Consider the following 18,681-nt stretch of genomic DNA (forward strand, 5'->3'; position numbering starts at 1 on the left):
TCGAAGACAGAGAGGCACATTATACTTTTTCTTTTACATATTCAACACATTCTTTTCTGAAGTTTTCAGACTATTCTTTTTACTGTCATCATTTTACGTGCATCATTTCATTAGGCTTTGTTTTTATTTTATTTACAATATACTCAAAATGGAAAAGTTACAGTAAATGCTCCTCTGATTGTGTGTGGTGTGCAAACTTACTCTCAGGGCACATAAAGCTAAAATGATAGCTCTTAGCCTAGTAGCCCACATTTTAGGAAGCCATTTTGAAAAACCTAAAAAGAAATTTTATCTAATATTTTGCAATTGAGTTTTAGTAGTCATTAAAGAGAGCTTTACAATGACATGTTATTTATATGTACATATATTATAAATAGACATATCTGTACATGCCCAACACATGACCTGATATATAACAGACATTCAATGAATAGTGGCCAGTATTGTCGCATATGGCCATCATTCACATACTCAAGTATATAGAGGCAGTGAGGTCTGCTATTCAAACCTACCACATAAACTCAAGTAGTGCCTGTGGGCTCTAGTTTGGGGTTTGGGATTTTAGTGTAGCTCCCCTCTCTCCACCCTAGGAGAATAACACATTATTAGGTGCTAGGCACAGGAGGGAATCTAGTTGAATATATAAAATATTTGTGTGAACATACAGGTGAGAAAAAAGTCTGATTTAAAAAAAATATTTTGTTACAGTTAGGATTCTAGGCACAAGTGCAAGAAAATGTTGCAATTTGGCTGTTGTGTGTAATGGAAACACAGCATTTCTCTTTCTCTTGAATGACTGCTTCTTCCTATCAAGCTATAAAAATAAACTATAACTCTTAAGCAAGTTTGTCTCACTCCTACTCTAAACCAGAATTTTATCAGCTTAGTGCCTACAACTTGAGGTGAAATTCAAGTTTCAGGCAGTGTGGAAGAATGAAAAAACACTAAAATTTGGGATCAGAAGAACTATGTTCAGGACCTCTTTTCTGCTTCATTACTGTGTGACCATGGACAGTTCCAGTCTCGTTCCGTTCCCATTTCCTCACTGTAAAATGAGGTACTACTGCTACTTATTTCACAGGGTTTGGGTGCATTTTAAATAAGAAAATGCAGGTTAAAAGCATTCTGTCAACCCTGAGGTATTATGCCAGGGATTGTGAACAGGTAGTTATTATTTTCAGCATTATATTTTTGTTACTAGTATGATAGATACATGTTGCTTAACGTAGGTTTTGAATCCCCTGGCTGCTGCCAATCCAGACTTTTGTTGCCAGAGATAAGACAGATCATTTTTTACAATCAGCAACAGCATATTTACATGATTTTTCCTTCTACATAATCTAATGGTTACTGGCAAATTGAGATGAGAAACTAAACAATGCTTGAACTGCCCAGGTGCTAAGGCCTTGGTTTATGACCCACAAAGATTGAAGAGGGACAAATGCAGAAATGTTTGTCCCTCTTCACGGCACAGCAAACGACCAACATGCACTTTAAAGGTTATATCATCATATCTGGAGCTGGAAGCAACTGGATTTCCATGTCAAGTTACTTAAGATGAAAATAAAGATAAAAAAAAACCCCACTTAAAAAAAATTAAAATGGTATATATTTAAAGTATACAATATGATTTTTTGGAAGAGTTATTCAATATTAGGAAATTATTAATGATATACATATACATAGTAAAATGATTACTACAATCAAACTAACATATTCACCTCCTCATATAGTTGAAATTTTTTTGTGCATGTGGTGAGAACACTTGATCTATTTTAGCAAATGTCCAATGTTTAATACAGTATTATTAACTATAGCCATCATGCTGTACATTAGATTTCTAGACTTATTCATCCTACAGTATTGCAACTTTGTTCCCTTTGACCACTATCTCCTCATTTCCTCCACCTTCCCATTCCCGGGCACCACCATTCTCCTCTTTGCTTCTATGCTTTGAACTTTTTAGGTTCCACAAATAAGTGAGATCATACAGTATTTCTGTGTCTGGTTTATTTCATTTAGCATAATGTCCTCCAGGTTAATCCATATTATCACAAATGGCAGATCTCCTTTTTAAAGGCTGAATACTATTCCAAAGTCCATTCATCCACTGATGGGACCATATCTTGGCTACTGTGAATAATGTACAATGAACATGTGAGCACAGATATATCTTTGTGGTATTGACTGTATTTCCTTTGAGTATATACCCAGAAGAAGGATTGCTGGATCATATAGTAGTTCTATTTTTAATTTTTTGAGGAACCTCCATACAGTTTTCCACATTAGCTGTACCAATTTACATTCCTACCAACGATGCACAAGGTTCCCTTTTCCACATCCTCACCATTATGTACTTGTTATCTTCTGTCTTTTTGAAAATAGCTATCGTAAAAGGTGTGAGGTAATATCGCATTGTGGTTTTGATGTGCATTTCCCCAATGATTAATGATGTTGAGCATTTTTTCATATACCTGTTGGCAATCTGTATGTCTTCTTTGAAAAGTTCAACATCCATTCACGACAAAAACTCTTAAGAAAAAATAGAAGAAAATTTCCTCAGCACAATAAAGGCCATTTATAAAAAGCCACAGCTGACATCATAATCAATGGGGAAAAATTGAAGGCTTTTCCTCTGTGATCTGGTACAGGGCTTGCTCTTGTCACTTCTATTACACAAAGTACTAGAAGTGCAAGCAACAGCAATGAGTAAAGAAAAAGAAATAAAAGTCATCCAGATAGTTAAGGAAGAAGTAAAATTATCTCTGCAAATGATATGATTCAGTATGTAGACAACCCTACAGACTCCACACACAAAACAAGAACCACCACAACAAAAACCTTGTTAGAATAAACAAATTCAGTAATGTTCCAGGATACAAAATCAATATACAAAAATCAGTTGAGTCTCTTTGCACCAACAATGATCTAACCAAAAAGGAAATCAAGAAAAAATTCCATTTATAATAGCACCAAAAAGAATAAAATACTTGGGAATAAATTTAATCAAGTCAGTGAAAGATGTGTACACTGAAAAGTATAAAACATTGAAGAAAATAACTGAAGAAGACACAAATAAATGGAAAGATATCTTGTCCCATGGATTGAAAGAATTAATATTGTTAAAATAGCCATACTACCCAAAATGATGTATGGATTCAATGCAATCCCTACCAAAATTCTAATGGCATTTTTCACAGAAATAGAAAAAACAATCTCAAAATTCATATGGAACCACAAGAGACTCTAAATAGCTAAAATTAAGAACAAGGTTGGAGGCATCACACTTCTGGATTTCAAATTATACTACAAAGCTATGCTAATCAAAACATTATGGTACTGGCCATTAAAACAGACACACAAACCAATGGAACATAATCAAGAACCCAGAGATAAACCAAAGCATAAATGGTCAATGAATTTTCAACAAGGGTACCAAGAATATACAATCAGGAAGGGTAGTCTCATCAATAAATGGTGCTGGGAAAACTAGATATTCCAGAGTCCAATGAGACAAGACTCTCATCTTTCACGATATAAAAAAACCCCAGAATGGATTAGAGACTTAAATATAAGATCTGGAATTGTAAAATTCCTAGAAGAAAACAGGAAAAAAGCTACTTGACATTGGCCTTTGGAATGATTTTTTGGATACAATACCAAAAGCTCAAGCAACAAAAGCAAAAGTAAACAAATGGGACTGCATCAAACTGTAAAGGAAATGATCACAAACTGAAAGAAAATATTTATAAACTATATATTTGATAAGATGTTAATATCCAAAATATATAAGGAATTTTTACAACTCAATAGCAAAAACAAAACAAAAAAACCAGTCTGAATAAAAAATGGGCAGAGGATCTGAATAGATAGACATTCTTCCAAAGAAGACATAGAAAAATACAGTTTTTAAGACAGAGAGAAGTTTAAGTCCTAGGCTGCAGGGTACTTGGATCCCTCCAGCTTGGGCTTAGTGTAATGTGGTCCCAGTTTTCCAATACTCTGAGCCTGGTCCCTCAGTCTCAACCTTAACGGATAGAAAGTCTGTACAAGCTTCAACTCAGCTGTGCACAAACAGTTGTCCGTGCGCATGACTGTGCACAAGCACGTGCACTACGGAGAGCTCATCAAGCTGTAAACGCACAGCAAATTTTTCAGGACAATTAAGCATATAGTTTGACAGCAAAGGACCACAGTCTTTAAAAAAAGAACAAGTTAAGTTATTTTTTAAGCTATTTTTTGAAAAGCCCCCAAATAAGCTATTAAATCTTTGAAAATACATACTTAAGTATTTTCTTACCTCCCTCAACAAAAAGCAAGCTCCACAAAATCACCCCTCCAACGTGTCTAAAAAACAAAGCGAAAGAAAACAAAAACTTTCAACTCTGGGGGTGCCTGGGTGGTTCGGGGGTCAAATGTCTGACTCTTGGTTTCTGCTTGGGTCATGGTCTCATGAGTCATGAAATCGAGCCCCATGTCCCGCTCTGTGCTCACGGGGGAGTCTGTTTGGGATTCTCTCCCTCTGCCACTCCCCCCATGCATGCATGCGCATGCTCTCTTTCTCTAAAATAAGTAAATAAATCTTAAAAAAAAAAAAAAAGCAGAACTTCCAACTCTGTGTTGTGGTAAAAAACCTTTTTGAAAAAAGCTAGAGTAGATAGAGGTGAGCAGTACTTCCTAGAAATAGGCCAACTATAGATACAGTTCCCAAAGTTCAGTAATTGGGCATACTTTGGTGAGATCTGCTTTTCTCTCTTCACACACACACACACACACACACACACACACACACACACGAGGGCAAGAGTACCAGCTTTAACTCTTATGCATTAGGGGACAACAGAGAGAAGAAGCCTTAGTAACATTTCACTTCAGGGACTCAGAACATAATCCTGCTGCTACAGGCCTGGTATTTGCCTCTGTTTATCAGTTTGGAACAATAACCACTGAGCTGTCATATGACTGGGAGATAGAAACTTCACTGGTATTTTAAAAAGTGACAAGATTTCTGTTTCACTGAACAATCCCAGAAGACACCGTCTTCATTTTAATATAAAATGTATTAGATCTCCATACCCAGGTAGAAAAAGATACCCACACATAAAGGAGATACAGCTGTAATATGCTTTTTCTCCCCAAATTTGAAATAAAAGATTTGAAGATCCAAAGCTACATTAATGCAAATATCAGTCTGTTACAAGTATACTTTTTGATTAAATTGGCATACATCAAGTACAATTAGAAAGGTTATTTATAACGAAGAAATACATAATTCTGCATCTTAATGGGGATGACAGTTACAGCTGATGGTTGCTAATTAACATTACTTCTTCTGCTTTGGGTGTCAGATATTTCCTGTATGATCTTTATTGCTGGCAATGGACATACCTAAGTCTGGAAGGTACAGAAGAGTTAATTATCAGTAACAATGGTCCTCATAACAAAGTAATTGGTAACCTGACCAGCTCTGGTTTCACTTTGGAGACCAGAGGATCCAGCAGAATCTGTAAACTCTGACTCAGCGTCATGGCAGGAGAAGTATTTGTTGAGCTTTCTGATCAAAGGTGCACCTACCCACCAGGTGTTCAGAATGACAGGGAGAAAAGCCCCAGGTGAAGTGGGTTTGGGAGGTGTTGCCTGTTCCAGCCAAGCAGAAATGCATGGCACTGTCTGGTTCGGCAGCACCACCCTCTTGTGCCAACATGACCATTGTGCTTACTCTCTTGGACAGCTCAGGGGTGTGTGATCAATGCTGGAGGCCAGACGTGAATGAAGAGAAAGAAGCACCGCAGCTCTCAGCACAGAAAACTATAAAGCCCTCTTTGCTTGTGCTATAAATTACATATTTATTTTGTTAACATGAGATAGATGAATATTTCTACATATAAAGGTGCCCAGCTAAAATCAGGATAAGTGATATTAATGTCCTATGGTCAGTATTATTGAACCTCCAAAGCAATAAACTTTATGAGTCAATAAATATTACATTTGCAACATAGTTAACATTCCTTTACTGTCTCTAGCACTTATTACACATTGTAACCGCAAGTCTACAATACATTATTCATATTTGGGGTGTCACCAAGTGATGGATTGCTGCAGGAGAGGCTGTCCTTTAAATAAATCAACAAATAAAAATGCAAATGTTAACATTTTCAGCCACAACTTTTCCCATCTTGAATGGGGAATGAAATTTTCACATTATATTGACAGGCAGCAGAGAGAACAATTAACAACCCACATTGTGAATGAGAAAGATGACTTTGCCACGCCTGGTTTTATCACCTGCACGTGGGACAATATGGGACTCTTCTAGGTGTTTGCGCTTTTCAGAGAACAAAGGAAAACCTGTTTCCCACCAGCATCTGTCCCACCCCCATCCTCTTGTGCAAGTTTGGAAAATTCTTGGAATATAGGGTGGATAGGCTTTTACTCTTGTTCTCAGTACATTCAAAGGTTTGTTGGGATGAAGAATAAACAGAGTTTTGTCTTGCATTAAGAGTTTTCATGTAACTGAAAAGTAGTCTATAAAAAATGCCTCTTCTACACTTTGAAATAAAAATAATTCAAATAATCCTGATTCTGAAATCTGGAAAGCAACCACGGTGCCCTCCTGATAACTGATTTTCATAGTACTGAATCTTTTTTTCAACTCTGCACTTTGTATAATAGACCTATAATATGCCATCATGCACTTCTAAGGATGAAATCCAGTGTGTTACACATTGTTTTATTTAGCCAAGTACTCATTATTTAGGAAACCTCTGAGAATCTATATTTAGCTGATTTGCAGTATTAAGAAGCAACAGATACAGAATCCCTTTTTTAAGGTCCGTAAATATGAGTCTTCACAGCAATTTTAACCTGGGCTTGTAAAACTGTACTAAGTCGATATGGTCCATTCAGAAAATGTGTGCTGAGAATGTTCTACAAAACTCTTACTGGGGAAACATTTTATTCTTTTTCATGCTTCTCTCTAAACTGAAATGCAATCATCAAAAACACATTAAAGTAGCGTTAAAGATCTCACTTTAATCTTCAATAGGAAAATTCACTAAGAGTGAAAATCCAGATCATTTCTCCTCTTTACCTGTAACTTCTCCAGAGGAAGCCCTCAAGGTGACTGGGATGGATCCTCCTTGAGCGCAAGCATTCAGCCACAATACTGAGTGGTCCAAGGAGGGAGCCCCCCTCAACATTTCAGAACGACAGCTCAATATGGGTACTTGGAAAATGCTAATAAGGGCAGCATTAAAAATAAAAGAAAGGAGTAATGGACAAAGAATGTGGTAAGCTAGTCAAATTTTCTTTTGATTGTGGGTCACCTTCAAAATAAGGAGGTTGTCATTGTTAACTATTATAGTATTTAAGAAAATGGGCTTTGGAGTCTGAAACACTAGTTCTACCTCTTATTAGCTATGCGACCTTAGGCAAGTCACTCAATCTCTTAGTTCTCTAACTTTGGAAATGAGGATGATAGTAGTACCACTTCATAAGGCTCTGATGAAGACTAAATCAGATAGTCCATACAAAGGGTGGACACATAGTAGGTGCCTAACAGATGGCAGTCATTATTGTCCTCTGTGTTAGAGTTATTTCCCAAAAGTTCTTTATAATTAAAATTAAGTCTTAAAATCTACATTCATCTGATAAGATGCTGGGAATTTAAGTGCTCAAAGAAGCACATTCCCAAGGAAGCTGAAACTAGGCCCATTTGGTGTTGCTGTTTATATATTCAGCCTTAAATGCATAATAGGGGGGTGGCTTATTGGATGTGAAAAAATTTTAATCATGTATTTCTCTTCCTGACTCCAGAAAAGGCTGATCAAATTCTTAACTCTTCAAATTCTCTGGTATCAGTAAATGTTGACAGTCCTTTAAAACCGTAATACAAAACCCACTATAATTTTCAGTATCAATTAATTCAATTAGTTAAAGTCCAAGTGTATAACAATTCTGTGACAAATTGGGAAAGACCTGCTGCTATGCACATTTTCGGATGAAAAATAGGATCAGCTTTGTGTTTCTCTGTAAATCCTTGCCAATTATCAGTTTCAATTAAGGCGGGCATGTGTAAAGGAAAGGGCTCCATGAGATCAACCTGGCCAAATCTAGATGCTTCCAAATAAGGCCTCTCTCTTAACAGCTATTAAGAATTGTCAAGACTTTTCCACTCCTTATTAAATGACTCCCTGCCCCCCAAACACTCTTATCTAAAGAATGTTACACCAAAGAGTCCCAGAGGCTTACCGGGAACTGTGGCGCTGCAGGACTGATGGGCTTGTGAGTACAAGTTCCTTTTGGCTTCCTGTTGTCATAGGAGATGTGGATGCATCTTTTCTAACGCCTGCCACTGTTCCTGTATGAATGATAAAAGGAATTAATTTGGACATTCAATAAAAGGAAATGGAAAAGTCCATTCTGAGCAATATATTAGACATTCCAAAAATCCCTAAGCTATTTTTTTCCCTCCAAAATGAAACAATGGCAGATGGAAAACTCAGTGGGTTGTTTTGATATTGTAAACATCAGAGATCCACAGTATCTTGTTTAAAAAAAGTACTTCTGTGCAATAACAGACTGGCTAGTGATTTTGTTTTTAAACCCGATGGCCTGTCATCTTCCTAGTGATTTGAGTTTACTGTGAAAATGCCCAAGAAGGTAGATTACTTTATTTTGTTCCCTTTAACCATTCTAAGAAAAGATCTTTCTTCTCTTTGAGTCCAGCACTTTGTACCTCCAAACCCCCAAGTTAAACTGCTCTTACCCCTAAAACTTTCAAAGCAGACATAAATCTTGAATGTTCCTTTCAAAGAACTGTACACTGGGCTTAAAACAAGTGTCTGATTGGAAGAGATGCTCACCTTCCAGGGCTGATTTGGTCTCTGTTCCTTTCTAACAAGCAATGTTCAGCTAATAATTATGTTTCTCCTCTGGAGTGCTAAATAAGATGGCATGGACAGAAAGATTTTTTGTTTTTGTTTTCTAACTATTATTATTATTTCTAATAACAACAGTTTTCTCCTTCTCCTTTTCCTTCTTAATATTATTTCCCAAACAACACAAAACATCCCTGTCTTTTTCTTGGAAGACTGTCAGAATCTCATCCACGATTTTCTTCTGGTTCCTGGGAAACTATTGTCCAGGCTGCTTAAAGAAATTATTTGGGAAGATTTACTCTTTCTTTGAGGAAAGTGTAACTATTTAAATAACATGATGACAGCTTTGGTGTGTTGGGAATACCAGACCCTCAAATGCCAAGAACATAGTATGCTAATTCTGGGAATGGCACCTTTTCTTGGTGTTACCAGAGAAAATCAGGCCCAGAGAAAGCAAGAGTCTTCTATGTACAGAGAGTAGCATCAAAACAGTCACCATGATCCTTGGTATTCAAAAGCTATACTCAATACTGACTGTTCTCTATTATGTATAGGTGTAAAAGACTAGCCACCTAAATGCACAATTCAGTCCTTTTTGTTTACACAAACCTGTGGGAGCCTGAACCCAAACCAGTATATTTTCATACGAGACATAAACTCCATCAGTACATACAGTGCATCAGTCAGTAAATATTTACCAAGTACCTAATGATGGGCAAGGGCTGGTGTCAGGATCAAGCTCAGAGTTAGTTTAGGGGAGGGTAAAGAAGATGGGAGAGTAAGAACATGAGATACTCGGAACAATCTGGTAAAGAACCATAAATAACCCAAGGCAGTATAAGGTGACAACAGCTAACAGATATGGTATGTTTAGTATGTGCCTGGTATTGTTCTAGGACTCTGCCATATACCATTAATCTTTTTTAAAAACAGCTTCATTATAATTTGAATACCATAAAATTTAACCATCTTAAGCATACAGTTTGATAAATAGTAAGTTTATATAGCTTATAGCATGGCCACAACCCAGCTTTAAAAATATTTGTTATAAGTGGGGCGCCCGGGTGGCTCAGTCAGTTGAGCGTCTGACTCTTGGTTTCAGCTCAGGTTACAATCTCAGGGTTGTGAGATCGAGCCCTGCGTAGGGCTCCGTGCTCAGTGAGGAGTTTGCTTGAGATCCTTTCCCTCACCCTCTCCCTCTGCCCCTCCCACCGGGTGCACGCTCTCTCTCTCAAATAAATAATTAAAAAAAATTTGTCATGGGATTGACATTTCTTTTTACAATCTGGTTTTAGAATATCTCCTCACTCCCAAAAGTTCCCTCCTGCCCATTTGTGGCCAGCCCCTTCTCCCTGTCTGTTTTGTTCCTATCTCTCCTCTAGCTCTCTCTCGCTAGTTTTGCCATTTCTAGAAATTATATTTATCCTCAGAAAAACCCTTTGTAATAGATACTATTTTTATATCTCATTTACAGATAGGCAAAATAAGCCATAAGGGACTTACAGGACCTGCCCAAGCCCACAAAGCTAGTAAGTGATGGAGCCAATATTCGTGTCCAGATAATGTGATCCCAGAGTTTTACCATTAGGCTATCCCTCGTAATAAAGAGTACAAAAAGCCTGAGGGGTTAAGAAGTGGGAGAGATCACGTATGGCTGTAGGATTAAAGACAATTTGATGCAGGGGGTGGTATTTTGACAGGAGGGAATAAGGAGCATGGAATTAGCAAAAGCATTAAATTAAAAACCTCAAGGCTAAATATTTAATGTATTCAGGAAATATTTATTGAGCATCGTTATGTCCTTGTACTTTGTTAATCACTTTAAATCACTTTACATGCATTATCTCATTATTCCTTCCAACAGTCCTTAAATTATATTATTGTCTTCATTTTATAGATAAGGAAGTGGAAACTGTGAGAGGTCAAGCAGCATGTCCAATATCACACAGCTAGTAAGAACAAGGCTGGGTTTTGAATTTGTATTGCAAACTAATCTTAAACATTGTGCTAGTTGACCTCAAAAATAAAACACGGCAGCAACAAACACAATTAAAGAAAAAAACCAGACTGGTCTTTGGAGAGATTACTTCTGTGGCAGAATTTGGAATAGAGTGGGACAGAGATAATGGAGGCAAGTAAAGCAGCTCATTACTACTACAACTGTCTGGGTAGAGTATTGGGTGGTGTGAGGGGAAATTAAAATGTGCAAATAGGAGTAGAAACAACTGAGAGGGATTTGTGGGTAAGGTGAGGGAAGAAGAAATGCCTGGTAGTGAAAGAGTATAATTATATCTGCAATCACTATTATAGAAGACCTGAACATTAGTCTTATTTATTCTGTTCAGATACTTCTATCAAAAATTTAGTTGAGATAACTGACATTTGATGGGGACAATTTAAAGAAGGAATTTTAACAGAGGATCCAGGGACTCCTATGGAATCCATGGATATACTTCATGAATGTGTGACTCCCTCATAACTGCAGGCACAATGATGTGTGTATATGTGCCCGTTCACTCTTTAAGGAGAGGGGCCATCACTTTCATCAAATTCTAAAAAGGTATGAGACCCCCAAAAGCTTAAGAATGATTGGTCTAAGACATAGGACAAGTTTATTCCTTTTTCTTAATTCTTTAAGTGCTATTCCTTATTAAGTTTCTGGAAAGCTATATATCAGCTTTTAATTATACTCATTCCTTCTACAAAATTTGATTTCATATTAAGTATACCAACAATTACATATAGTTATGCATATTCATAAAACTACATATCTATTTACACACACACACATACACTTACACACATACACAAAGACAACATACGCATTTTAAAAGTAAAAGTGCATGTGGCGCCTGGGTGGCTCAGTTGGTTAAGCGTCCGACTCTTGGTTTCAGCTCAGCTAATGACCTTAGGGTTGTGGGGTTGAGCCCCACATCAGGCTCCATGCTCAGTGGGGAGTCTGCTCAAGATTCTCTCTCTCTCTTTCCTCCTACCCCTCCCCCTGCTCATGCACTCTCTCTCTCTAAAATAAATATATCTTAAAAAATAAATAAATAAAAATAAAAGTGCTGATAAAAGTATTGTCCATGAGGGTGATAAGTTGTATAAATATGTTTGAATATATTTATGTAAATAAGCACATACATATATTTTTGCATACATAGATGAAATTGAACATAATGGAGCATATCCTATTTACATAAAGCTGCGTCTATGTCTGCCCATCCATCAGTCAACATCTCATGATAACATAACTTCTTAGAGTTCAACATTTAGGAAAAACTCTGTTTCTGGGCCGTTTGTTTTATTTTGCATTTTAAAAGTCACTCAGTTCTATTATACATGCAGTTTAGCATAAAGAATAAATGATAAAGAAAATACCAGTATACCGGGGCGCCTGGGTGGCTCAGTTGGTTAAGCGACTGCCTTCGGCTCAGGTCATGATCCTGGAGTCCCGGGATCGAGTCCCGCATCGGGCTCCCTGCTCGGCAGGGAGTCTGCTTCTCCCTCTGACCCTCCACCTTCTCATGCTCTCTCTATCTCATTCTCTCTCTCAAATAAATAAATAAAATCTTTAAAAAAAAAAAAAAAGAAAAAAGAAAATACCAGTATACCACTTTTGCAGATCAAGAAATGAAGTACTGGCAGCAATGCCCCCTGGAAGCACCAATGTCCATCCCTGATCACAGCCTCTTCTCACCTCCAGGACTAGCTACTATTCTCATAACTATTCCCTTTCCATTCTTTATAGTTTTACCATATATGAATGTATCCCAAAACTGTGACTTAGTTTTGCTGTTTTTGAACTTTATAAAAATAGAAATATATATATATATTCTTTTGAAGACTTCTTTTGCTCAATATTATGTCCATGAGATTTATCTGTGTTGATGATTTATGTAGCTGCAGTTTGTTTTCTTTGCTACATAGGGTCCCACTGTATGCATTTATGATTTTTTATCCATTCTATTGATGGGTATTTAGAGTATTTCTGGTTTGGGGTTATTATGAAGAACACTTGCTGTGGCAGAGGCTGCCAGTTATTCACCAAAATTCCCTTTGTTCGGAGCACCAGCTAGATTATATTTCCCAATTCCCTTTATAATTATGTGTGGTCGAGTGGAAAACTAGTGGATGTTATACGTGCCATTTCAGGCCTATCCTATAAAAACCTTCCACATGTACTCTATACCTTCCTCCTTCTTGCTGACCTGTTATGGCAGGGCCAACAGCTTCCTATAAAGGGCCACTTAGTAAATATACTAGGCTTTGTGGGCCATTGAGCTTCTGTTGCAACTATTCAACTCTGTTGTTGTAGTATGAAAACACCCACAGACAATACATAAAAAATAGAAATCGCTGTATTCTAATAAAACTTCATACAAACAAGGAGCGGGCCAGATTTGGCCATGAACAAAGTTTGCTAACCTCTGTGTTATTGTAATACTCAAGGTGATCTTGGAAGAAACTTCGTGCTCCTTAAGCCGTTGCTATTTTTTCTATTTGTTACCATAGTTTAGCCTACCCAACTAAATATAGCTGCTATGAACATATTTTAAGTTAATTCTCTCTAGTATATATACTTAGAAATGGAATCTCTTGGATATGGGGTATTTGTTCTTTATCTTCAATAAATAATGCAAAACTGTTTTCCAAAGTGGTTATATAAATTTACACTCTGATCAGCAGACAAGCACTCCTGGTGCTTTAGTGTTGCTAACACAAGAATGATAATGAAAACACAACCTATTATAATTTGTGGGAGGCAGCTAAAGCAATGCTTAGAGAGAAACTTATAGTTTTACATACTTAGAAAAGAAGAAAGATTTAAAATCATTGATCTCAGTTTTCTAAGAAGCTAGGGAAAAAAGAGCTAATTAAATCCAAATTAGTACAAAGTAAATAATAAAAATAAGAACAAGAATCAATGGAATAGAAAACAAGCACATAATAGACAAAAATAAACAAAAAGCAAAGGCTGTTTTTTTTTCTTTAAAAAAACAGTAAAATTGATTACCCCCTAGCAAAGCTGATCAAGAGAGAAAATTAAAAATTACCAATATCAGGAATGAAAGAGGGATATCACTCAGATGTTAAGGCCATTAAAGAAAAGGCATGTTATGAACAATTTTACACCAATAAAGTCAACAACTTAGATGAAATGAGCAAATCCCATGAAAAGCAAAATTTAGCAAAATTGAACACAAAAAGAAAGACAAATCTGAATAATCCAATATCTGTTAAAGAAAAATAAAATCCAAAATAAGAATACCCATACACACACATACCATCACCATCAACACTAACAACAAAAGCAACAACTCCAAGACAGATGTTTCAATGGTGGATTCTATAAAACATGTAAGGAAGAAACAATACCAATCTTACACAAACTCTTTCAGAAAACAGAGGAGAGAAAAAATCCTACCTCATTTATTTTTTAAAAATTGTGGTAAAATACACATTTACCATTTTAACCGTTTTAATGTATACAATTTGTTGGTATCAGGTACATTCACAATGTTGTGCAACCATCACACTGTCTAGTTCCAGACCTCTTTCATCACTTCAGACAAAAACCCTGTAAAATTAAGCAGTCATTCTCCATTTTCCTCTCCGAAGTCCCTGGTGACCATAAATCTGCTTTGTCTATTCTGGATATTTCATATGAATGGAATTATACAACATGTGGCCTTTTGTGTCTCGCTTCTTCCAATTAGCATAATTTTTTCTTTTCTTTTTTAATTTCAAGTAGACTCTATGCCCAGCGTGGGGTCCAATGCAGGGCTTGAACTCATGACCCTGAGATCAAGAGTCAAACATTAACTGACTGAGCCACCCAGGTGCCACTAGCATAATGTTTTCAAAGTTCATTTATGCTGTAGCACATACCAGAACTTCACTCCTTCTTACAGTTAAATTGTATTCCATCATATGGATATACTGCATTTTGTTTATCCATTCATCTGTTGATGGGCATTTGGGTTGTTCCCACCTTTTGGGTATTGTGAATAGAGCTGCTATGAATATTTGCATATAAAATATATTTAAACACCTGTTGTCAATTATTTTGTATATACACCTCTGAGTACAGTTGATGGGTCATATGGTAATTCTATGTTTAACTTATTGAAGAATTATCAAACTGTTTTCCATAGTGGCTCTATTATTTTAAATTCCCACCAGCAATGTATGAGGGTTCTGATTTCTCCACATCCTCTCCACCTTGTTATTTTCCATTTTTAAAATTATAATAATCATAGTGGCTATGAAGCAGTGTCTTGCTGTGGTTTTCATTTGGATTTCCCTAATAATTAGTGATGTTGCACATTTTTTCATATGCTTATTAGCCATTTGAATATCTTCTTAAGAGAAATATCTGTTCAAGCCCTTGGCCCAGGTTTTAATTGAATTGTTTGTCTTTGTAGCTGAGTTGTAAAAGTTCTTTATATATCCTGGCTACTAAACCATTAGAAGATATAGGATCTACAAATTTTTATCCCATTTTGTGGGGCATCTTTACATTCTATAGACAGTGTTCTTTGACACAATTAAAAAATTAAGTACAATTTATCTATTTTTTCTTTGGTTGCTTGTGCTCTTCTTGTCATATCTAAGAAGCCACTGTCTAATCTATGAGCATGAAGATTTACAAGGATGTTTTTACTTAAGAGTTTTATAGTTCTCATTCTTATTTTTAGCTCTTTGATTAATTTTGAATTAATTTTTGTGTATGGCATGAGGTATATAAATGAAGAATCCAACTTCATTTTTTTGCATGTGGATATCCAGTTGTCCCAGCACCATTCATTGAAAAGACTATTCATTTGTTGAATTACCTTGGCACCCCTGGTGAAAATCAATTGGCCAGAGATGTATGGGTTTATTTCTGGATTCTCAATTCTATTCTGTTGATCTCTCTCTCTATATGTATATAACCTCATGCCAGGTATAGGTATAACCTCAGTATAGTTTTGATTACTATAGCTTTGTAGTAAATTTTGAAGATGGGAAGTATGATGACTTCAACTTTGCTCCTCTTTTCAACATTATGTTAACTATTTGGGGACCCTTGTAATTCTGCATGAATTTTGGAATTGGTTTTTCCATTTCTGCAAAAATGACATTGGGAGTTTGACAAAGACTGCATTCAATCTGTAGATCACTTTGGGGAGTATTGACATCTTAACAATATTTAAGTCCTTAAATCCATGAACACAAAATGTCTTTCTGCTTATTTAGGTCTTCTTCAATTTGTTTCAGCAATGTTTTGTACTGTTGAGTGTACAAGTCTTACACTCTTGGTTTAATTTATTGCTAGGTATTTTATTGTTTTGATGCATTATGATTGGAATTGTTTTTTAAAATTTCCTTTTCAGTAGTTCATTACTAGTGTATAGAAATATAAGTGATAATTTTGAGTATTGAATTTTATCCTGCCACTTTGCTGAATTCATTTGTTAGCTCTAAGGGATTTTTGTGCATCCTCTAGGATTTTCTATATATAAAATCATATTGTGTGCTAAAATAATTTAACTTTTTCCTTTCCAATGTGGATATGTTTTATTTCTTTTTCTTGTCTAACTGCTCTGGCTAGAACTTCCAGCAGAGGGTTGAATAGAAGTGGCAAAAGCAGGGATACTTGTCTTGTTCCTGATCTTAGGGGGTAAACTTTCCATCTTTTACAACTGAATATGATATTAGCTGTGGGTTTTTCATATATACTCTTTACCACGTTGAGGAAGTTTCCTTCTATTCCAACTTTATTGATTGCTTTTATCATGAAAGAGTGTTGGATTTTGTCAAATGTTTTTTCTGTGTCAGGTTGATGTTTTTTCCCCCATCATTCTATTTTTTTTTTTTTTTTAAGTAGGCTCCACACCCAGTGTGGGGCTTGAACTCATGACCCTGAGATCATGAGTTGCATGCTCTACTGACCGCATCAGCCAGGCATCCTTCCCCTTCATTCTATTGATATGTGATATATTGTACTGATTGGTTTTTGTATGTTGAACTACCTTTGCATTCCTGGGCTAAATCCTATTTGGTATATAATTCTTCTAATATGTTGCTGCATTCAGTTTTGTTAGTATTTTATTGAGGAGATTTTCATTTATATTCACAAGTGATTTTGGTGTGTAGTTTTCTTTTCTTGTGATGTCTTTGGCTGACTTTGGCATCAGAGTAATGCCTGAAATGAGTGAAGAAGTGTTCCTTCTTCTATTTTTTTGAAAGAGTTCCAGAAGGATTAATGTTAATTCTTTAAGTGTTTGGTAGAATTCACCAGTGAAGCCATCTCCTTCAAGTCCTGGGCTTGTCTTTTTTGGGAGGTTTTTGATTGCTGACTTAATCACTTTACTTGTTTGGGTCTATTCAGATTTCTTATCTTTCTTGAGTCAGTTTTGGTAGTTTGTGTATTTTTTAGGAATTTGTCCATTTCATCTATGGTTGTCTAATTTGTTGGCTTTTGATGTGTCTATTGTTTGGCTCAACTATTACTTTTTTACTTCAGGCAGCAGTGGTGTGTTCATTTGGTTTTTAATGTTTGCAAGCAATGTCCTACATGTAGTTGCTTCTCTGTCCTGAGAAAGGTCAGGCTTAGGATAAAAACCCTGTGTCAATCCTTTAGGAAGTAGACAGGTGAAAAGAGACAAACACAATTCCTTGAGAACAAGATCTGTTCTGCTTCCTCTGGGACCAGGTGCTCATATGTGGAACTCAGGATGCCATCTTCAAGAATGCTGCCATGCTGGGGATGGGGATTGGACAAGGCTAACTTAAAATTTCACAAAGTTCTCCTACCATGTTTCAGTGGCCTTTTTGCTAGCTAAGCATTTGCTTGATTCTTACCAATCTTTCACTATCTTTCAGAGTTCTGATAAGGCTGATTCTGGCAGTTTTGCCAGTACTTTCAGTATTTCTGGGAGTCGGGGCAGGGGGGCTCTGGAAGTCCCTACTCTGCTGACATCCTCCTGACTTATTTATGACACACCATAACTCTGTTACCAAACCCTGACAAGGTCATTACCAAAGAAAGGTATTACACACCAATATCGCCCAATCAGTGTAATTTCATCAAATTAACAGAATAAAAAAGAAAATGCATGGTCATCTCAATAGGTACACAAAAAAGACTTGATGAAATTCAACACTCATTATGATAAAGACTCTCAGCAAATGAGGAGGGAACTTTCTTAACCTGATAAAGAGCATTTACAAAAAACCTACAGCTAAAATCATACTAAATGGTGGAAGACTGCTTTCCCTATGAGATCAGGACTTCCTTATGGAAGTTCACTTTTACCATTTTATTCTACACTATAATAAAAGTACTAGGCAGTATAATAAGAAAAAGAAATAAAAAGCATAAAGACTGGGGAAAAAAGTAGTTGTTATGGACTGAATTGTGTTCCCCCACCCGCCCAAATTCATGTGTTAAAGTCCTAACCTTCAGTACACCTCAGAATGTGCCTGTATTTGGAGATAGGACCTTTAAAGAGGTAATTAATGCTAAATGAGGTCATACAGGTGGACTTTAATCCAATATGATCCTCTGTCCTTAAAAGAAGAGAGAGACAGGGGGCACCTGGGTGGCTCCGTCGGTTCAGCAGTGGACTTTTGGTTTTGGTTTGGGTCAGGATCTCTTGGTCAGGAGATCGAGCCGCATCGGACTCTGAGCTCAGTGCAGAGTCTGCTTCAGATTCTCTCTCCCTCTTCCCTCCAGCTCATGCTCTCTCTCTCAAATAAATAAATAAAATCTTAAAAAAAAAAAAAAGGGTCGGGGGAGAGAGACACAGCAGGA

At 36.5% G+C, this 18,681-nt stretch overlaps 1 protein-coding gene across 9 annotated transcripts in view; it reads right to left on the reverse strand.

Moving 5' to 3' along the window:
- KIAA1328 (KIAA1328 ortholog) overlaps positions 1–18,681 on the reverse strand; it is a 355,771-nt gene that overhangs the window by 41,588 nt on the left and 295,502 nt on the right. For 6 of the 9 annotated variants that reach the window (XR_013443327.1, XM_078060413.1, XM_078060410.1 and 3 more), the window contains one exon: positions 8,251–8,359. Coding sequence is in view for 8 of the 9 variants with exons in the window: in XM_078060413.1 (XP_077916539.1) it covers positions 8,251–8,359 (109 nt within the window). In the remaining variant the exon portion in view is untranslated. Of the gene's footprint in view, positions 1–5,939; positions 6,114–7,090; positions 7,237–8,250; positions 8,360–18,681 lie in introns of those variants that run through there. The other 3 variants (XM_078060412.1, XM_078060411.1, XM_078060414.1) reach the window with 3 other exon arrangements.

This window comes from Halichoerus grypus, chromosome 13, assembly GCF_964656455.1.
Source record: "Halichoerus grypus chromosome 13, mHalGry1.hap1.1, whole genome shotgun sequence".
In the NCBI taxonomy this organism is placed as follows: domain Eukaryota; kingdom Metazoa; phylum Chordata; class Mammalia; order Carnivora; family Phocidae; genus Halichoerus; species Halichoerus grypus.